Source organism: Planococcus citri, chromosome 4, assembly GCF_950023065.1.
Source record: "Planococcus citri chromosome 4, ihPlaCitr1.1, whole genome shotgun sequence".
NCBI lineage: Eukaryota > Metazoa > Arthropoda > Insecta > Hemiptera > Pseudococcidae > Planococcus > Planococcus citri.
This window is the reverse complement of record NC_088680.1, coordinates 46,364,924-46,385,559: the sequence shown is the minus strand read 5'-3', so window position 1 is coordinate 46,385,559 and position 20,636 is coordinate 46,364,924. Positions and strand designations below refer to the sequence as shown.

The window sequence follows — 20,636 nt, the reverse complement described above, 5'->3', positions numbered from 1 at the left end:
ATTTAGGTGATATCATAAAAATCAGTGTTGCCACTTTTTTTCGTACGAAAAATTAGCTCGAAAAGTTTCAAAACGTATCGTTCTGACTCCCAAAAATTCTGAAAAAAATACATTTCATGCTGAACAACATATTACAAAATTAGGATGGTATTATTTCGTAAAGTCGATTTAAAAAAATTGAAAGTTTGCGAAAAAAATACGATTTTTTGATTTAAAACATGAAAAAAAGTTTTGATTGGTTAAGTTGGCTCATTTGACCCCTATTTTTACGTACCCGTTGAAAAAGTTGGAAAAACCCCTTTCACTCGATGAAATGAACTCATCACAAAAAAATCAAAATTCGAAAAAATTTAATTTTTAATTCCAAACATCAAAAAAAGTTTAAATTTATTCAGTCGTCTTATTTTGACTTTTTTCTGACGTATTTCATGAAAAAGTATAAAAATTACACTCATAGCAAAAAAATTAAAATTCGTTAATTTTTTCAATTCACTTAGAATTTTGATTTAAGTTCACTGAAAACTTTGACACCCCCTAGCAGCCTTTAAAAAAGGTTAGAGGGCTGCATTTGCGCCATTGGTCATCCCTTCAAAAGGTCTTTCCACAGGAAAAATTTCAAAAAAAATTCGGCGACCCCCCCCCCCCTTACCACTTCTTGGCCGAATTGGCGTGGAATGACTCATTACCTGATGGTACAAATTTCGATCATCAATCAAAATAAATTCCGATTGCTGACATCGTTACAAAGTTGCAGAATATCGTTCATCCATTTCCAACTCTTGATTTTAAAACATTTAACGACGCTTCAAATTCATACCTTCAAACACTGCCCCAGCCAATGCTGGCCAAGACCGCAGTATATGCACCATGAAGACGTGTAATAGAGCTGTAAATTTGACGAGGCTGAAAAATATTCGCATTCGAAATCGTTAAAGTCACGAATCGTTCCGAAAACCAACCCAGCCATGCTCGTCTCGCGTTCTTTGAAATTTCGCTCGATTTAAAATGGGTATAAAAATCGAATCAAATCATGTTGAAATTCGATTCAAATATTACTCATCGAGCAATGAAATTATGCAAGCAGCAGCATACTATTCGAATAAGTAGACTGTTATGAAAATGAAAGAAAAGGTCATAGACGGCCTCGACTCGCGTCTTAGACGATTACCAAAATAAACAACGCGCATAAACTGTCAATCGTAAAGTAGTCGAGACTTTCAACAAAAAATTAGCCAGTTAAATTGTCTCTGGCGGATTATAAGTGTTTTAAATATTGCCTGAATTATTTCCAAATGTTGTAAAATTGCGGAGCGCGCGTGTGGCATTTACTCATATTATGATACAGGGTGTTATTATTATGAATGTGGTGAAATATTTAATGCTCCGCAATTACGAGCGTGTTCATCGCTGGATCGGAGGCTCGTGTACACGTCATTGTTGTTGCTTGTTTGGCGGTCCGAAGGCGGAGGTTGGAGGTATTGAAATTTCTTCGATGTTGGTAAATTATTTTTATTTAGTTTTGAGTGAATTGCGTGTACAATTTTTTTAACGAGATGATGATTTGTGTGGATGGTTTTGATTTTTTTTCTAGCAAGGAACATGAATTTTTTACAAAGTGTACATGGATTCCAGTGAGATTAAAAAATATCTTCAACAGGCCATTATTCCCCCCCCCCTCCCCCTCAAAAATATCTAATGACCTGAAAAAAGATCCTGAAGGAATTCTACTTCTTGATTTTGAGATCCTGTTAAACCTGAATCGAATAGAAGGGAGGGAGAAGATCCTCAAAGCTCAAAAAATCCTGTTTTCGAAATCGGACTTGCTCCAGCGATGGAAATTTCCCTCAGGAAACAAAAATTCGACTGAAAAAATCCGTTACACAAAATACGAGTAACGTCGCTTCGTCAACTCGAACTGACTAAAATTATTAAACGGAAGGAAATTGATGAACCGGTTCGACCGAGTACATAAGTTGTTCAAGATTAAACCATTGTTTGCCATTTGAGTGGTAAAAAAATCCATGCTCAATGTAATATGAGTTCGGTTTGGTTTACTCGAGAGAAGCGAAAATAAACCACCACGAGGTTAAAGTCGCACTGGTGGAAAATTAATGCCTCGCGGGAGGCTTATTAAATCACGCAGTATTTGTTCGAGATAGAGAAACGCGCTGTGCTGCGAGTATATTTGTTTTGTTTGATATAATAACGAACCTGTTGGCGGCTATGAACGAGATGTGTTTTTACCTTAATTACCGGATTGTGTATGTGACAAGTGTGGCATAGCGTGGCGCTGTTTCGATGTAAAAAAAGGAGACGTTTTCGCTGCTCGTATAAGGTTACGACGACGAAAAAAAAAAAAAACTTTCAACGTTTCGCTGACATTAGCTGACAGAGTGGCGTAAATTTATCGCTGTGCTCAAATTTTACCGGCGATGTGTCAATTTCATGTATTTATCGTCACTCGTCGAGTATTTAATTTCGTCGTCGAATCGTCGATAATATCGCTTCGCACCCTGTACATTAATTATGTGCATTATAAGTATGAAAACTAGAGCTACTTACGCAGAAGTGCAATATTATTATGCATAAAGAGTTGACTTATTTATTGAATAAAACTGCGTTAAAGGTAATAAAATACGTTCATTAAACGGCTGGAGATGAATAATGCGAACGAATTGAATTTTAATTTCATTTTTTAAAATTTGAATGTAACAGCAGGGTTTTGCAGGGAGATCGGATTTGACCTCAAAATAATTCTGTAAAATTTTTGGAGATAGATTTTATGTTTTTCAAATCTGTCTGATATTTTTTAAATGACTTAGGTACAATAGAATATTTCAAAATTTGTGGAATTTCAGGGTGTCTTACGATCATGAAAGTCGTGAAATTCATTAAAAAATCATGAGTTTTGCTCAAAACACAGTTGAAAATTTTTCAAAAAGCATATAAAATGAATAAAAAAATAAAAAAATTGGTTCAAAAAAAGTATTTATTTTCATTGAGGTGGGGGGAGGGGGGTTATGTGGTAAAAATGTGAAAAATAGGTCATGATTTTTTGTCTGGAAGCTTTGTTAGACCTCCTGAATTTGCAGAAAATTGACCAAAAAAGTGGACAGCAACTTTTCTTGTATGGAACTGAAATTTGAAAAATTATTAGGACTCAGAGGTAGGTAATTATTTGTTTGAAAATCTGAAATTTTAAAAAATTTCCAAAATCATCAATTTACCTATTTGCAACAATTTAATTAAAACTTCTTCTACTCTCTAATAGGACCGCCGAGAACCAATGCGAGCGTGGCGCAAAATATAATTTGGCTCCATTTCTAACGACGAAACTATATACTTAGAGATTTTTTGAAAGGGGGAAGGGGGAGGGAGTTTGACAGAAGATTTGTCGACTGATATAGAGAAAAAATACCAATTTTTCCGGTTGATATCATATTCATATGACTTGAAAAAAATTTAATTTTCTGTTTTGGATTTTTAGAGGTCCAGATGTGATTTTTTCTATTTTTGAACTTTGAAAATTTTATTTCGAGAGGCCTGGAAACGGTGTTTTATAGGAAGTTGATTTTGAAGAAAAAAGAGGACAGGTCCGAGCAAAATGAGGGTGAAAACTTTTGAAAATTTGTAGATATTTTAAGAGAATAGGAAACAATGTTCTTTTTTATGCAAGGAGTTTATTTTTTGACTTTTAAAATTTTAGAATCTGATTTTTTTTAGAATGTTAATTTTGAAAAAGAAAGGAGAGCAGGCCCAAGTAAGAGCGAAATACTCTTGAAAATTTGTGTTTCGAGATGTATAAAAAGATACTTTCCATACAAGAAGTTTTTTTTCAACTTTGACTTTTTTTTAGAAATTTCAATTTTGAAAAAGAATAGAAAACAGCCTGAGCGAAGCAAGTGCAATAGCTTTCGAAAATTTGTGTTTTGAGGTGCAGAAAATCAGGTTTTACATTCATCACAGGCTCTTCTTTTGTCGGGCTTTTCTGAAAGCGCGGGCTCGGGGCAAACTGTCCCTTTTCCCTTTCTTGATGGCCTTGTCCCCAAAGTTGACCTGCCGAATTAATTGTCACCATTTTCAAGCCGAGCTTAAGCCTTTAGCTAGAATTGACTTCTATTCAGCAATGTCAAATCGCACCTTAAGACATTGTAATCAACTTTGGTGGCAGAAAATTTAATGATGTCATAAGTTCGACATTCCGAATCAATTAGAACGCTTCAAATTGGCTCAATAATAGTTGCAAACGTTGGGGAGGAGGTTAACCAGAGGGAGGGCCAAGTATGTAGCAAAAATTTCGAGAGGTCAGTTGCAAAAATTAACAATTTTGGAATTCTAATGAAATTTTGGATTTTTAATTTGTAAAAAATAATGTAATTTTCAACACAGGCGTGGACTAGGAAAGTTGGGGCTTCTGGCGGATGCACCAAATGAGGCCCTCAAAATTTTGTCCTCATATCTTCAGAATCTTCCTCCTTCAGTTTTTCTCAGGTTTGGATACTTGAATTCTAAATGTGCAAGTTATTTTTGTTTTTGCTTTTTTATTCAATTTTGAAAAAAAATAAGCTGAAAGGAACAAAACTGGAGGTTTTTTTTGGGGTGGAAGGCGAGGGTACTAAAAATTGATTGATTGGTAAGTATGAGAAGAAAATAAAAATTTTGCCGAATAAAATGACGAGTTTCTAAAATGAAACAGGAGATGAAATGACAATTTCATAAACTGATTGCATATAACACATTGACGCTTATTTAAAAAAATATTAGGTAGTTCTCTTTTTGAAGTTATGGAAGTTTTGAATATGAATTTTTTCAGAAAGAAATGAAAATTGGCCCGAGTGAAGCGAGGTGTTCAAAAATTCGTATTTCAATAGGTGAAAAACAATATTTTTAAAAATTTTTTTTAATTTTTTGTCTCCTTAATTTTGAAATTTGAATGCTGAGTTTTCAAAAATTTCAATTTTGAAAATGAAAAGCAAACAGACCTGAGTGAAGCGAGGGCAAAATCTAGTTTCGAAAAGTAAAAAAACAATATTTTTTCAGGTGAAAAATGTATTTTGTTTGATTTAAACATTTTTGAAAATTTGGATGATACTTTTATTTTTTTTAAAGTTCAATTCGGAAAAAAACATCAGAGGCCCAAGCCAAGCTAGGGCAAAAGCTTTTAATTTGTATTTCGAGAAGTAAAATCTTTTTTTGTGATGAATAGGTAGTAATTTTTTGACTCTACAATTTTAGAATTTAAATATCCAATGGATAATTGAAAATTTCAAATTTTGAATAAAAAAAAATCAGACATGCACGAGCGAAACGAAGACAAAAGCTTGAAAAAATTTATGTTTAGAAAAATAAAAATATAATAATGGTATTTTTTTGGTTAAACATGAGGCCTTGGGAGCCTCTTGGTGTCTCGAGGGCCCTGGTATCATGTAATGATTTGAAATATCGATGGTTCTCCATCTTCTTGAATGAAAATTCAGTTTTTAAGCTCATTACGAAGCGAGTTCTATTCAGATAACATGGTCGTCTGTAATGCACAGATCACAGGTGTTTGCACAAAATGCTACGTGATCTCCAAAAGCATCTAGAAAATCTCAAATTCAGTGGAACTGAACTGAAACTGACCCAGTTCTGAGTTCATCGTATACCTACTGCATTATGATAGTTTGAAAACCATCTCTCATTTTTCATAATACTCGTTGTAATAATAAAAAAAAAAAATGCAAAGTACTCGGTTCGCGAATTCCAGTAAGGTAATTTTTCACCGACCAAAATACTCGTTACGTCTGCATTTCCTAACACTATTGACAAGTTCGCTGCTTTTTCCCCCAGCTTTCGTCGGTAGCTCGTGGCTGATATAAAGGCGTTTTTTTGTACTTGTAGATACTTACACGTCGTCAAAAGAAGAATTCGTCCGCATACAAACGATTAAAATATAACATTCGTCCCCAACCTGTATATTCGTTTTCCCCGCACGTATTTTATTTTGCGAAAAAAAAAACACACCCGAAATACTATAGCTTTGCGAGAGAAACTGTCGACAGTTTTTAAGTAAATGTAAACCGTAAAGGGGGTTGTCAGCCCTAAGGCAACGGTATACACACAGTGGCAATTCTTAAACACGCACAAACTTGTATATTGTAAAGTGCCTCTCCCTGGTTCTCGCGTTTTCAATAAACACAATTTTGAGGTTCTTCTTCTTCTCTTTTCCATTTATAACTGTCTCAACTTTTCTACCCCGTTCTACACCTCTACGTCTGAGTCAATTTACTCTTTTTTTTGCGCCAGCCTCCGCTCGTCGTTGCTTTATTTCACTTATTTCGCTGTCCTGTCATTCAAACTTCGTTTTCTTTGCTTACCAAACTATTCGACGAGCTTGTCTTGCTTGCTTGCTTGCTCGCTTGCTCTCTCCAGCTCCACGCCGAACTCGAAAACGTGCGACTCGGGACCCGAGCGCGTAAATGGTTGTTTCGTTTATGGAATTTATATAAGCGAAAAACTTATACTACACCGAGTCATACCGATACACACCAAATGGAATTCCGAAGATTTCTCGCCAGTCAACCTGACGTGGGCCCGTGATTAATTTTTTGCAGCTATGTTTCACGCTAATTATGGAAGTGCAAGGTTTTGGCCTACGGAAGCTGTGCCAAGAGTAATATACAGGTTAACCTAAGCAAGAAACCAGATTTCGCCCTGCCCGGTATCTTGATTTTTTCCCACCTCATTTAAGATGATTGGCGAGTTGAAATTAACCAGCTTTGAATTTGTTTCTAGAATTTTTCTCCTTTGGCGTTTCGCGTAATCGTTTGAATTGAAAATAAGAGTAAAAAACACGGCGAACGTTTAAAAAAAATAACCATAAATTACGCACGTAATTAATTACAATCCTCTTTCATCAAAAAGTTTTCCTTATTAATTTCACGCTGAGATTTTTATTCATTTCTAAAATTTTTCTTTAATAAATTAATTCGAAAAATTTTACGAATTTTTTTTTTTTATTAATAAGCTTACTTACAGGTACAACAATAATACCTCGAGCATGTTTTACACGTTTGATGTTTCTCGTCGATTCTGATTTTTTTTTGTCTTTAGGGCGACGTGTATGTGTAATTACTCGTACGTATTTGAAACGAATGTTGTTTAATTAGAATATAAAAATAATATATCGTACGAAGAAGTAAAGTAAACTGTAATTACGTACATACATTCTTTGTTGGAAAATTGCAATCTAATACCTTGTTGCAAAGAAAAACTGATAGCTGGATTAAGCACGAGGAAAAAGAGTATAGGACTGGGTGATTGACGGTGATTATCTCTTGAACTTTTTGACCTAAGCGGATGAGATTCAAAACGTTGTAACTTGGGTGTATTATTTTTCTCGTGATTTTTTTTCTTGATTTTTTTATTTTTAAATTGCTCGTGTTTGTTTGCTGCAGGAAATCAACACGTAGTCTAGGAAAATAATATGAGGTTTTATTATGATATGTGTGCATTGTGGATGACTGAAATTAAAAGTTTCAAGTTCGTTTTTTTTTTCTTTGACTGAATTATTTTTTTTTAAATGTACAATATTTGAAAAAATTCGATTTCCTGAAAATTTTTCCAAGTTTTGGATGCTCCTTCATTTTTCATTGTAAAGATATTACATTTTTCTGCCGTTTCAGCGAACGCAGCTTCTTTCTGAGAGTCAATGTATCTTTATTTATTTTTTTCAATTTTCCTAAAAAATTATTTTAAAGCTCAAAGTATCCCTTGTACTTATGAACATTGAACATTTTTTCAATTTTTTTCAATTTAATTCTTCTCGAAATTTGCTGATTCTCTAGAATAGGTATATTTTTATAGTGGTCAGAAAAACACAAGCAAAATTGACAGTATCTAGATGTGCAAATTAATCGACACCTTTTGAAAAAATGAAATTTTTAATGTTCCAATTTTTTTTTTTTTTTTTTTTTTTTTGGTAACTTCGACATTTCACAAGGAAACATTTTTTCATCACAAAAACATTGAAATAAAATGGAGTCACGATTTCAAAAAAAAAACATTTTAGAATTTTGAGATTCAGAAAAAAATTGGTGAAAAACAGACATTTGAAAATTGTTGACAATAAAAAACAAAATTTTCATTTTTCTGAATTAGGAAAAATTCTCATTTTGAATAAAATAAAAATTTGTGTGGAGAAGGAAAACGTGAGAATTCGACATATCTTGAAATTTGATGGAAAAAAACACAAGCTTTTCTCGTCCATTTTGGCAAATAGGCTTTTTAGAGGAAGGAAGAGGGAGAAGAGTCGTCGATTTTTTGAGAATTTTTTATTCGTGTTTATTATTTCGAAAAATGGCAATTCAAGATTTTATCATTCGTAAAAGTACATTCGGGGGAATTTTCAGGAACCCGAGTCGACTAGGAATGATTGAAGCTAATTTGAACCCTCCACAATTTTTTTTTTTGGAAATTCCAGTTCTCCAACAAATTTTATTACGAATCGTTCAAATAAACTTTGTTACTTATTTTTTCAAATTATCAATCAACTGGATTTTCCATTTTTTTTATTTTTCAGTGTAAAATTGCTGAAAATCACAACTTTTTGACTATACTTTCACTACCTGTAGACACCCTGAACTTTCATTCAATTTGTTGATTTTTAAAGAAAATTTCGTTATCAAATTCCATAGTTTTTTTGATCTTTTTCCAATCAAATTTTGAAAGTTTAACAAATATCATTTTTGTCGAATAGCTTTAAAATATCTTTTTTACTATAATTTGGCATTTTTTAGTGATTTTTTACTCATTTATTTTTTTAATCACTTTATTCTTGAAACACTACAACTCATTGTTCAGAAAATAAATAAAATTCTGATACTTACAATTTTTACCTCAGTAGCCAAAAATTACCAAAAATTGATTCATTTCATAAAAATTGAATGAAATGTGAAAAAAATTTCATAATGCATCATGAAAACTGCAAAATTGGCATAAAAATGTTGAAACAAATAAAAAAATTATTTTTCAAAAACAACCTACCCCAAATAAATATGAATACCTACTAAAAAAAAAAAAAACATCTATGTAACCAACATTGTTTTTCAAAGCGATCTTAATAACTTGATTCATGTTTAAAAAACCCTCTTGAGAGTACATTTCGAACATTTTTTCCCAATATGACACTAAATTATGAGTCAGATGAATTTTTTAAAAGAATTTTGGTCGGTTTCTTGTTGAAAAAGTAACTAGCTTTTGATTGAAAAAAGTAACCAATAGTAACTTTTGATGGTAGGTACATAAATACTATAACAAAAAGTAACTTTGGTCGAAAAAAGTGATATTTTATGATCAAAAACACGTATTTGTATGCTCAATTTTGAAGCCTCTTCACAATTTATGTATAAGTAGGTAGTTAGGTACTTCAAATTTGGAAAAAATTTTTAAAAAGTAAAATAATTTAATTTTTCAATTTTTAAGATGAAAAGATAAGGAAAGACCCAGGACCCAGGATCAAGTCCATCATTTTATGATCAGTGAGTTTAATTCCACAAGTCCCTTCCCTTTCCTTCCCTTCCCTGCCCTTCTTTTCCAACACTCAAAATTCACCAGATTATTCTTGTAACCTCATTCGAATGACGTAACACCGATTTATTAAAATCAGAAAACTTCTTGACAAACGAACTCAAATTAAACCATCGAAAAAAGAAAAATTCGTCATCACCCACATACTATTCTCATCAACTTCAATCACACGTCATCGCATCGCATCAAATTCACGAAACATTTTAACATGTAGAAAAAACCACACATTTTCACACCCATTTCGCAATGACATCCGTCAAATTTTTCATCACACTGCCAAAACTACATACGTGAAAAAGTACTTTTTAATTAGAGCTGCGAGAGTAAATTTGTACATATCTTACTCGAACATATACGAAAATCACGCTGAAAATTTGCTTTCAGCATCGATGTAGGTCGACAATGTATAATGAATGTTTTGAAAAAAGGAAATGAATGTAGGAACATGTAATATGATGTTTGTATAAAAGATTTAATCTTAAATTTTAATAAACGAGTCGTTATTAATCCGTACGGCCGCACGAATGTAATTCCTTTTTTTTTTGTGATATTTTGTTATTAAAAGAAGACGAAAAAAGTACCCAAATATATCACTCGTGGTATAATTCCGCAGCTGCTTGTACCGGTCTCTATAAAAAAAATCTCGTTCGCGGTAATTACAGTATACATATCATCTAGTACGAATAATAATAATTAAAAATATAACCGTCATTATCGTGAAAGACAACCGAAAAACGAGAATTTATTTGAAAGGTTAAGATTTTGGAGACTTGTTATAATTTCGGACAACCGGCGATGATAACGATGTGACAGTAATTACAGATATATTCCCAAAATTCATAATATGGCGCAGAGTAAGGCATTCTGAAGTGAGTCACTATCTCATAGGATGGTAAGAGGGGGAGGGGTTCTCAATTATTATGAAATTCTGGTTCGAAATGATCAATTCGAGATATCATACGTAATTGATATTTTATTATAGGTACTTTAGATCGGTTTCGATTAAAAACTACCTATACGAGTAGGTAGTTTTTCAACGACAATTGGCTCGTACTCTCTGAAAAATGTGAATGAACGAAAACGAAAAGAGACGACAGTTTGGAAATTTTATTTTTTTAATTAATACTACAAATAGCGATATCGTCGCAAGTTTATGGGTTTAATAAAGAGAGTGAAATTAATGCGCGAATAAACGACTCGAAATTAAACACGTATTCTTTAGCACCACCAACCAAAGTAATTAAAACTTTTCCTCAAAGAAATCAGTAAAAATGTAGGTATCGTTGGCTAAAAGAAATTCACTTTTTTGTGGAATAACAAAATATCGGTATTTAGGTATAGCTAAGTTATATTATAGCAAAGGGTATAAAGCTAGCAACACGGAGGTTGAATAATTGCTAAGAAGGGTTGTCATTTCGGTTTCGCAATTGGTACTTTGAAAAGACGCAGCGGAACAGAAGTATACGGAGGCAGGACAGCACAAACGTCAGAACTTGTCAAGTCATCTCCAATTACGAACCATTTGTTAGGGATTGTATGTGAAAGGAAATATGGCCATTTTCACGAACTCCAAGCTATATTTGAAATTGTTTACTCCATTTTTTTCGCATTTATCACACTGTGTGCGAGTGTGTCTTGGTGCAAAGCACAATTTTGTTACCTACCTAACAGTTTAGTAGCTACCTTTGCTGGACGTTAATTAGATTTCATCATTGGAATATCATTGTTTGGGTACCTTTGTAGTCATAAGTATTTAATATCTATAGAGCACCCAAGATACTTCTACCAACACATAAATAGGTACATAATTTCACAATATGGCGTCACTTAAAAAGTTGTTGACCTAATTTAAATTACCTCGACTGTAATTTAAATAATTACTGAATTTACGGAAATGAAATTTTTCACATTAATTATCCGTAATTAATTTTTTAATTCGAAATAAAAATTCCTAGAAAATACGAATTATTCCCACCAAGTGTTTGAATTGAAAGGATTTAGGCAAGGAGAATGAATTTCTGAAAAATTCTTTGTCGTGTAACGAATAGAAAGCGAATTTAAATTAAGATAAAATACAGTTCACATGATTTGAAAAAAAAATGAAAATGGTTTATTTTTTGGCGACAAAGAAGAACAAACTTGAGTGTTTTGCAGCTTCACGAAATTTTTTGGGTGGAAGGGGGAGGTGACTTCCTATACCTAACACTATGGATATTTTTCGATTTTCTCAAATTTTTGAAATTATGATCATTTGGGGTAGAAAGGAATTGAATAGAAAAACAAAATAATCTATTTTCAGGTGTAGCACCCTCCAAAAAGTAGGTTGACACATGGAACAAAAATTGACATTGCACTATTTTTCCACTCTACACCGAAAGAACGTCATTTATGATTTTGAAAAATGAATTATTCCGGGCGAAAACTCCAGCTCACTAAAATCCCTGCCAAAGAGACATCACCTTCCATCTAGAAAAATGGAGTTCGTTATTCAATTTCTAAAAAATCGAGCCACAATTACCCCTTCTTCGCACATCCTTTTGAAAATGAATCAACTCGTCACTCGATTCAACTCGTTTTGAAAAGAGAGTTGAAATGAGCCAACTCGAATGAACTCTCTTAAAACTCTTTTTAAAAAGGAATCAAACTCTGAATCGATGATTCTTTATTTTCAAATTTTTTTCGTTTCTTTTGTACCTATGTACTTCTGAAGCACCGACAAAAAAATGATCGAATTCGAAAATAAATTTTGTGGTGTAGGCAGAAGCACTACTCGACCTTATAACTTTTATCATTCAATGAAAAATTCGGACGAATCTAAACCAGACAAAACATAAATATAAATCGATGAAGTGTGCAAAAATTTATCACCAGGCTCAATTTTAAATGCTTAAGTACATTTTCCGATTTTTAGTGAATTTTAAAAATCAAATTCGGCCTAAAAATGCAAAAAAAATCAAAAATTTCACGAAATTGATCTAGAAAGCAGAAATTTGATATGCTTCATATTGTTGACGAATTGAATCGTTTGATGGTAGTTTTGAACAGTTTTTGAGCACTACTGGAGCCCCTTATCAGATTTTTGGAAGTTGAAATTTTCTCAAAATTTTATCCAATGTATGTTGAAAAGATGAAATTCACTTGATACTCAAATTTCAACATTCTGAATCGATTGGAAGATAGTTTAAAATCTTTTGGAGCCTACAGCTATAATTTAGAAAATTCCAGATTATTTCAAAAGTTCGACCAATCACTCTCCAATATCCCAAAATCGGTTTCTAACGACTCGAAAAACTGCATTTTTGATAATATGGAGTTTTCGAAATATTTCTGGAGGCTCCAGATCGGCTTGAAGCCATATTTTAATCGACTCTGTCGTTGAAATTAGGGGTATAAAATGAATTTTATTTATTCAACTCGATCGAATAAAATTTTGAGAAATTTCAACTTCCAAAAATCTGCTGGAGGCTCCAGAATTACTCAAAACAGTTTTAAATAGTTTCCATTCGATTTTTTTCAGGCTCCCTCTCTATATTTTTAAAATTCCTCAAAAGTTCGAATCGGTTTCTAACGACTCGAAGAACAGCAATTTTGATAATAAATGGAGTTTCCAAAATATTTCAGGAGGCTTCAGAAAGGCTTGAAACCATCTTCTAGTCGACTTGGTACGTTGAAATTGGGGTACAAAATGAATTTCATCTATTCAACTCGATCGAATAAAATTTTGAGAAATTTCAACTTCCAAAAATCTGCTGGAGGCTCCAGAAATGCTCAAAACAGTTTTGAATAATTTCCATTCGATTTTTCTTTAGCCTCCACGCCTATATATTTGAAAGTTCGAATCGGTTTCTAACGACTCGAAAAACTACATTTTTGAAAATATGGAGTTTCCAAAATATTTCTGGAGGCTCCAGAACGGCTTTAAACCAACAGAGCACTTAATTTTTTTGATAACTTCGACAGCTCATAAGGAAATATTTTCACTTTACAACAAAATTAAAACTAAGTCAATTTTTTTCAATTAGGTGTACCTACTATTTTTGGAATGTAGGTCTAGGTATATATATAGTGGTTTGAAATTTTGTCATGGATATGTTTTTTTGCGGGGGAGGGGGAGTCTTTCAGAAGTTTGCGTCACGCTGACTTTCGAAAACTTATAGAAAAAACATTCAATCGATTTTCTGACATTATGCCAGACTTTGAAAAACATGGAAGAAAATCAATCGAATTCTATAAGAGCCGCTGACTTTGGAAAACCTGGAAAAGATTCTATTGCAGTCCTGTCAGATATTAAAAAATGTTGACCCACGTAAACTAAAAAAAATAGGTACTTCTGACTTTCCAACATGATGCTAGACTTCAATAACTTGGAAGAAAATTGATCAATCAATGTCAGAGTCAGATTGACTTTTAAAAACTTCGAAAAAACCTGCTGACTTCTTAACATTATGTCAGACTTTTAAAAACTTTTTGGGAAAATTTTTTGTTGATTTTCTGGCCTTATGACAGACGTATAAAAATCTTGGGTAAAAATTTTGTTAATTTTTTGACAATATGACAGAAGGAGGGGAGGGGGATGGGATCAATTTATTACCAAAATTATTCCGATCAAAATTTCAAAAAAGACTTTTTGATATTTTCTCAGACTTCTTTAAAACTTTGAATTCTAAACATCGATGAGTAACTTTTTTAAAGCAAAAAACATACCCGTGACTTGAAACTTTCCCTGGAGAGCAGACTTTACATCTATTTTTTCGGAAGGTTGTACTATGTACTATTCAGCAATTATAAAATGAAAACAAAAGTTCAATGAAGTCGTCAAGGGGTTTCCAATCTCCTCATACTGCATCTCATCAATCATTAAATCATTATATCTCATTCTCTTATGCATTATATCCATCTGAAGGACAATCCTCGATCTCAACTGGAAATAGATTCCCATTTCCCATATACGTAAACAGCAATCGATTTTCAAAATCCTTCGATATTTACTCAATCGAGATCGATGAAAAAGTAATCACGAAAACCCGTTCGCTATATAACAACCCGAATGGCAATGCCCTCTTTAAAAACTCGATGAAAATTTTTCGCTGTCTGGCGCCGCACCGCCGGTCGTGTACCGGAAAAGTTGACGTAAATCAATCATCGTTGTAAATTTACAAATCAATACCATATTATTGAAATCATATACACTTATTATATTTTCATCACGAAAATTCCAATGATTGACCAAGCGAGTAGAATAATCACGGTTCTGTCTATCTACATAGGTAAATATCTACTCAACAATCAACTCGTATGGGCGTTCGCTGTGTACTCTATGCTGAAGAGATATGGCGGTTATTTCTTCTTGATTACCATTCTTTGTTCCGATGTTGCAGCGGTGCAAAATACGTTGAAAAAAAAAATTCATCAGGTATACACGTTTTATTAACATATACCCAGGCGATGAAGAATGCGAATAGTACAAGTACATACGTACACAGTTCAGTGGCCAGATTAATGACGTCGTTTAAATACGAACTGCTGCTTGTTTTAACTCAAATATGAAAAAAAATCGAATAGGTAGAGGTAGGTAAAATAAAAAAGAAAAGAAAATCAAACAAGTGACTACCGATGTTGATATAAATAATGCTATTTAAATGAAGAAAAATCTAGATACCAGATAACAGAATATTAATGACATAAAAATGTAATTTTCACTAATGAAGGGGCTGCAGCTAGACACTGAGACATGGACACGATGGTGTAGACTACCTATAATGTGGACTGTGGAGTATGAGACATCCCTATGGATTTGTTTTATGGTCTCCGATTCGTTTCGTACATATATCTGTATATCGATGAATAGGTTGCCATTCTAGATAGACGAAAAATTATACCAGTTTATGGCGGGCGGATCTTGTCTTCAAGATGAAGAAAAAAGGTGAAAAATTTTCCTCTGTGAGAGGCGGCGTTGAAGACGATGAGGAAAGAATGTGTGAGTTTGTTATTTCGTACCTCGTCTACCTGTACGAAAAAGACTCTCTGATGGCCAAACTCGTTTGACTTTTGCCGTTCATAGAAGACTACCGAAGAATTGAGAGAATTATCTGAGAAAAATCTCGGTATACCTACACTCGTATAAGGAAAATGAGAGTAATTTTTTAACGTAAGATGGTACTACCGAGATTAGACAAAGGGGTTATTTCGATCAAGGACTTTAAAATTCGTTTGTAGCCTGTTGGTTGGCTCTCTCGGCCTTTTATGTTTCATAGTACGCCAAAGTTGCGGGTAAAAACAAGTTGAAATTTTATTAATGTTTGTTTTTAACTCAAACAAGTATAATGGGCAATAAATAAAAATTTATAGCATTCGCTTATAATTAATCGTTTACCGGAGGAACGTTAATTTTTAGGTAAATGTATAAATCGTCGGCGTCCACCTTTAAATCACTTAAATGTAGACAAATGGTTTTTTATGAAGTGTAATGTGGGATGCTTTATGTAAGCGCATCCAGGTCGGTCACAGCTATCTCCAATTGGGGTTTGTCGCGCCTCACACAGCACCACATTCAACCGGGTTCGCATAAAACGACAAACCAGATCTTCTAAGCTTTCTCATCGAGAGCTCCGTTATTTATCAGCTATAATCAATTATCGCGCCCCGAATGCGAATTGTTATCGTAATTAGACAACATTTATGCGGCATTTTTCATCGTTCGATTATACCGCTCTGGGTGCGCGAATTATGCGAGATGTGACGATAAAATGTCGCGTCCCCCAAGTTGAAATGTTATATAAGTTTACGAGCATAAGGTAGTAGGTATGTGACTAGAAATAACTTACGGACTGCGACCGGCGCTCTTTGAATTTTGCTTTTATCTTTTCCAAATGATCATTTTACATTCATGTAAATTACTTGTAAGTAAAATAGTGTAAACGCGGATATGGCTGATAACAAATATTTATTTCAAACTGGTTTTATTTATTTATACGTTTGTTTATTTATTTCGTCCTTTGGCCATATTCATCATTTGTGAGAATATTTTCCGAAAAAATCCCTATTTTTATGGGTGATAAGATCTCACAGGTTCCCAGTTCCATTTCGTATTCGGATAGTTCGAGTATCTCGTATAGTAAGAAATTTGACATTTTGGTCTTCAAATTGAGAAATTTGAGAGCTCAAAGCTAATCATTTTTCTGATAAAAATTTTAGGTATTTTTAATTAGAAAATTTTTACTTTCTTCAGTCCTCTTAATATGGATTTACCCACTTGTTTCACTTGAAAGATACAGAATTGAAGCCATTTCAAATCTTGTACGAAGCACCACGAACTAAAATATCAAACCGATCATCCACCATGAAAACATTGCTTCTCAAGTGTTACTTCTGTAATAAGGAAGGCGTTACAGAATCTAAATTTTTCCTATCATAAAGAGCATACCGACCTTATGTAATAAATTGCTCTCGAAGTAAAACATTTTCAAAATACTTAAATGCCTTCACACTCGTTTAAGAACCGAAAACATCAGTGTATCTAAATCGTGCTAATTACGACGAGGCTAATCATTCTTTGTGACTCCAACCGGAACCTCGTAACAAGATTTAAAAATGGAGGAGTTGAAGCATACACTAGAGACTAATTTGAACCTATTATAGATGAAGATGAACATAGCGTGGGCCAAATCGTATTTAAACTTTTTTTTTCGCCCGGAATAATTACCATATATATTTCTCATTATATTTGATTCCCCTCGTCTGGTCTTTCATACCCTTATAGTTTTTTAAATTAAAATTTCGGGTTAATGATGCGAAACAAGTGAATCGATTGACAAAATTGAAAACTTGTTGAATTACTTAATGTGAAAAATAACTCGATCAAAGCATAAGCTATCAAATGACGATAAAAATAACACCTCTATGAAAACATTGTTGAAAATGTTGGAAAATGCATTTTACTTAGATTTTTATAATGAGAGGAAAAAGTTGAAAAAACAAGTCACACATAGGTACTAGGTAGTTATAATTTGCAGTAAATTATGAGTAGGGTTTTAGATGAAATTTACAGGGAGTTGGAGCATTATTGCAGGCTGGAAAGGTGAAGGGTATATGGAAGTCCAGATAAATTGTATTTCGATAATTATTCATGAATCAAGTGATACACCTGATTTAAATTTGTGCAAATCACAAACAATAAAATTAGATCTAACTTACTTATTATCACGTTCTCTTATTCTTATGGCAGAAAATCGTACTCACCTGCAACAAAAAACAAAATCAATGGTCAATTAGTGGATTAATCACTCCTTACTGGTGTGAAAAAATTGTATTCAATGTAAATATATGTAGTACATTTAAATTTGTACCTAAAAATGATTGAAATCAACAATAATCTTCCCAGAAAGAAAAATGATTGGATCTGATCAAGGGATCACTGATAAAATTAGGTAAAATCAAATTGTGTTCAGAAAATACGCAGATTCGATCTGATCTGGTCTAATCTCGTTTAATTAGTTTTGATTAGGTACTTTTCCCTGAGTGGATGATTTGTTCTGTTCAGATCAGCGAAAGTCACATCAGATCTGCTCAGGTATGGCGAATTTCTACTGACTTATCAACATCGAACTTAGAACTGATGTGATTCAATGGGGAAGAATCTGATTATAGTCTAATTGATCTGATCAGACCTGATTAATCAGAAGAATAGATCGGATCTGATCTCATCCGGAACTTTACTTGATCCAATCAGATTAAAGTTTTGATAGGATTGGATTTGTTTATTTCTGATCAGATCCGATTGGTGTGATTTAATTGGATCCGAATAGATCTGCCCAAACCTGATTGATCAAACGAAATCAGATCCGGACAGTCCTCGGATCCAGATCTGATCCGATCCGATCCGATCCAATCATTTCCCCTGGTAAATTTTATCTCGCTTAACTATCTATTAATTCTTAATAGATTTGTTATTGAAAATGATGTTCTTCTCATCATTCAAAATTATTTTCCAAATTTTTCTTTGGTAGCATGAGGCACTGTGGCGTTCTCCCTCAGTGCGTCTTCCTTCCCTTCAAAAAAAAAAAGAGCGAAGTACATGAAAAATAGTAATAAGTATGTAATGAAAAAGATCAGGGATGGGAAATATTCAGTATTGTAATGGATGTATCTGTTGAAGGTTGAGGCACCAGTATTCTTGTTTTTCGGTTTGAGAATTTTTTTTGTAAATTTAGAGTAAATTTTTCATGATTTAAATTCACTGGATAAAATTATGCAATTATTTATGAAGTTTCATCATATCAAATTGCTTTGATGTCCCAAAAAACGGAGTTTTTGTAATTTTTCCCCTTTTTGTAATGAATGAAGCCACTCAAATTGTTCTGAACAGATCTTTTTTTCTTCTTTTTACATTGAATTTGATTTGCAAATTGGATCTGAAAAAAATATTTCCAAACTTGGTTTTCCAAAAATTAACATTTTGTGAAATAGTGTTTGTTTGAGGGGAATAGAGTAGAGTTTGTTTGTATAAATAAAAAGTTAGTTGTAAGAAAAACGTTTTGGGTTCAAATTAATTTTTTAGTTTCGAATGCATGTTTATTCAATTGGATGAGTCTGATCTATACAGTATTGAATCCAAGTACCTATCTAGATCTAATTCGATTTTAATTTAATAATGGAGCGATCCAAACAGATCTGGAAGATATTCAATTATTTTATTTCTTTTGATCTGACCCAATTCAACCATATCAAAATAGAATTGGATCCATTCAGATCTTTTTAAATTGTGTCATTTTTTTTGTGAAATTTGTAAATCTCGAATTATGAGTATTTTTCAATCAAGTTGACTTAGAAACTCCTTTCACGATTCTTATGAGAAAATCTCTCTTTTTTCAGTGATCTAGGTTTCTTTTTTAGTAATTAACCCATTTTATGTCAGATTAAGCATCATTCGAAAACATTTCGCATTGATATTTTCTATTTGAAGTATCCACGTGGTTAGTTGAAAATTCAGTTTCAATTCACTATTCGTGAAATTCTTTTCAGTGATTCCCAACGTCGTCAAAAAGTGCAGAATGCTTGGTTTCAAATTCAATTTTTTTTTACTTTGTAGGAACTTCATTGATCATTGGCCCATTGGCTATTAAGTAATGAAATTTGGAAAAAAAATTGCCAAGTTGAGAAATGATTAGATCTCGTCTGATCTAATCGGATCCAGGGAATGTCCGAATCTCATCTGGATCTATTCAGATCTGGTCTCAGATCCAATCTGGTATCTTCTGTTATAAATCTGATCAAGTCTGCACAGACCTAATCCGATCAAAATTTTAATCTGATCAGACCTGTTCAGATAAAATTAAATTCATGAAATGTTTAGATCCAATCTGATCAGATCCCATCACCTATTTTTTATGAAAACCCCAATTTTCAAAAAAAGAAATTATTCAATTTTTTTAAACTCAAATACTTATTACCAAATAGAATTTTAGCACTGATTATTTATTTTGGTAGATTTTTAAAATGGCCATACTGATAGGTAGGTAGTAGGTACCATTAAATCAAGAACTTCATGACTTGAGAGTGCGTCATCTCAAATTTTTTGGTCACTTTTTCCCACAGTCCGGGCACAGTTATCGAAAGGTACTTATTCCATGCAAACAAATTGAGTAATAACACTAGCTAATGATTCTTGAAAAAAAAAACTCGTCGACTTGACAGAAATTATCATACACAAACTACTTAATAATCGTGTCTAGCTTCTTTCGAGAGAAGTATTTCCGCTATGAAGTAATAATTAATAATTAAACGACACATTTCCCCAACACCTTTCGAATGTACGAGTAATAATTACTCTACGTTATTATTAACGTTATTATTGCTGCAGCTCGTCGTTTTACACATCGCACCGTTTGGTAGTACATACATACACATAGAATACGTAAGATGCATCTTACACGCAGACGTCTCCCTTCTCCCTCCGTCCCTCGTGCTCATTTACTCGAAAATCATTTGAATGGTAATCGGCTCGAATGTGCCAAAAAATAAGCGCTTAACGTCAAACAGCAAATTAAAACAATGGAACGATACAATAAATA

The 20,636-nt window shown here is 33.1% G+C and overlaps 1 protein-coding gene across 2 annotated transcripts in view; it reads right to left on the bottom strand.

The window, feature by feature from the left end:
• The window catches only part of Scr (Sex combs reduced), a 66,832-nt gene that overhangs the window by 13,473 nt on the left and 32,723 nt on the right, over positions 1-20,636 (bottom strand). The window contains exon 2 of one of the 2 annotated variants that reach the window (XM_065364916.1): positions 17,761-17,805. The exons of the other annotated variant lie outside the window; for it this stretch is intronic. Coding sequence (XP_065220988.1) covers positions 17,783-17,805 — 23 coding nt within the window. The 3' untranslated portion in view covers positions 17,761-17,782. The remainder of the gene's footprint in view (positions 1-17,760; positions 17,806-20,636) is intronic. 2 annotated transcript variants of the gene reach the window in all.